This window comes from Branchiostoma floridae, chromosome 15 (assembly GCF_000003815.2).
Source record: "Branchiostoma floridae strain S238N-H82 chromosome 15, Bfl_VNyyK, whole genome shotgun sequence".
Classification (NCBI taxonomy): domain Eukaryota; kingdom Metazoa; phylum Chordata; class Leptocardii; order Amphioxiformes; family Branchiostomatidae; genus Branchiostoma; species Branchiostoma floridae.
Window position 1 is genome coordinate 20,521,555 of NC_049993.1, and position 971 is coordinate 20,522,525.

The 971-nt window shown below is 39.1% G+C and overlaps 1 protein-coding gene across 1 annotated transcript in view; it reads right to left on the bottom strand.

The window, feature by feature from the left end:
• The window catches only part of LOC118431655 (A disintegrin and metalloproteinase with thrombospondin motifs 6-like), a 29,027-nt gene that overhangs the window by 17,063 nt on the left and 10,993 nt on the right, over positions 1-971 (bottom strand). Inside the window, 1 exon segment of the mRNA XM_035842896.1 lies at positions 27-63. Coding sequence (XP_035698789.1) covers positions 27-63 — 37 coding nt within the window.

Consider the following 971-nt stretch of genomic DNA (forward strand, 5'->3'; position numbering starts at 1 on the left):
AAGGAAGGTCGTTGTGTTCGGCACACTGCACTCTCGGAAGTCTCGGGAATTCAGGGGACAATCCTGGAATTCACAGTAAAGTAAACAAAACGAATAAACAAATAAACAATGACTGGTATGACTCCATCGCTATGATTGATCCTAACATGATGTTACAAAATCAAAACATAATAATCAAAGTTGAAATTTTAAGATTTATTTTCCTCAAAGCTATTTCAAGGTCAAATTCCTTCCTTTACCTTCTTGTAAAACGAAAACAAACCAAGAGTAAGACCAAGTGTTAACAACCTCATGTGTGGACCTTGGACGAACTTCAACATTTCTCATGTATCTTGTTCGAAGCATCAAAGAAAAATAAACAAAACTCGGGGCAGAAAAAACATCCCATAACAAGGGCGGCCCTCCCACCCACTTGGCAAGGAAGTCATCCCAACGTGCGGATGGAAAAACAAGCCGGAGTCTGGAAGTCATTTTCAAATTTAAAGACCGTGTAGTTAGCCGTAACTTTTCTACTTGTTACTTACAGACTATAAAGTTTAACACGTCATTTAAAAGACTTTGGCTCCACTCTTTGAAATGTAAAGTCCTGTACAGTTCATTTGTTAAATGTAAAACATTTTGGTTAACATTGAAATTAATTTCTCTCGAACAGAGAGAGCCATATCTGACTGATGACTTCTACAGACAGTCAGCTAAGATGAGGGTCTGCATGCTCTTTTCCATGTTAGGCGTAGGTAGCATAATTCAATTTCCTGTGATTCCAAGGAGCTTTCAAGTTGATGAAAGCTCCTTGGTGATTTGTAGCAAAGTGACCAAATTTTGTGTAGTCGCCTTCCTTGATTTCAGCATAATTATACATAGGGTGTTCTCCTAAATTCTGCATTAAGCGTTGTCAGGATCCCCCATGCAGACCCTCTAAGATGAGTGCATCTTTCCAAGACACAGTGACTCAGCACTAAAACAGCTGAGTG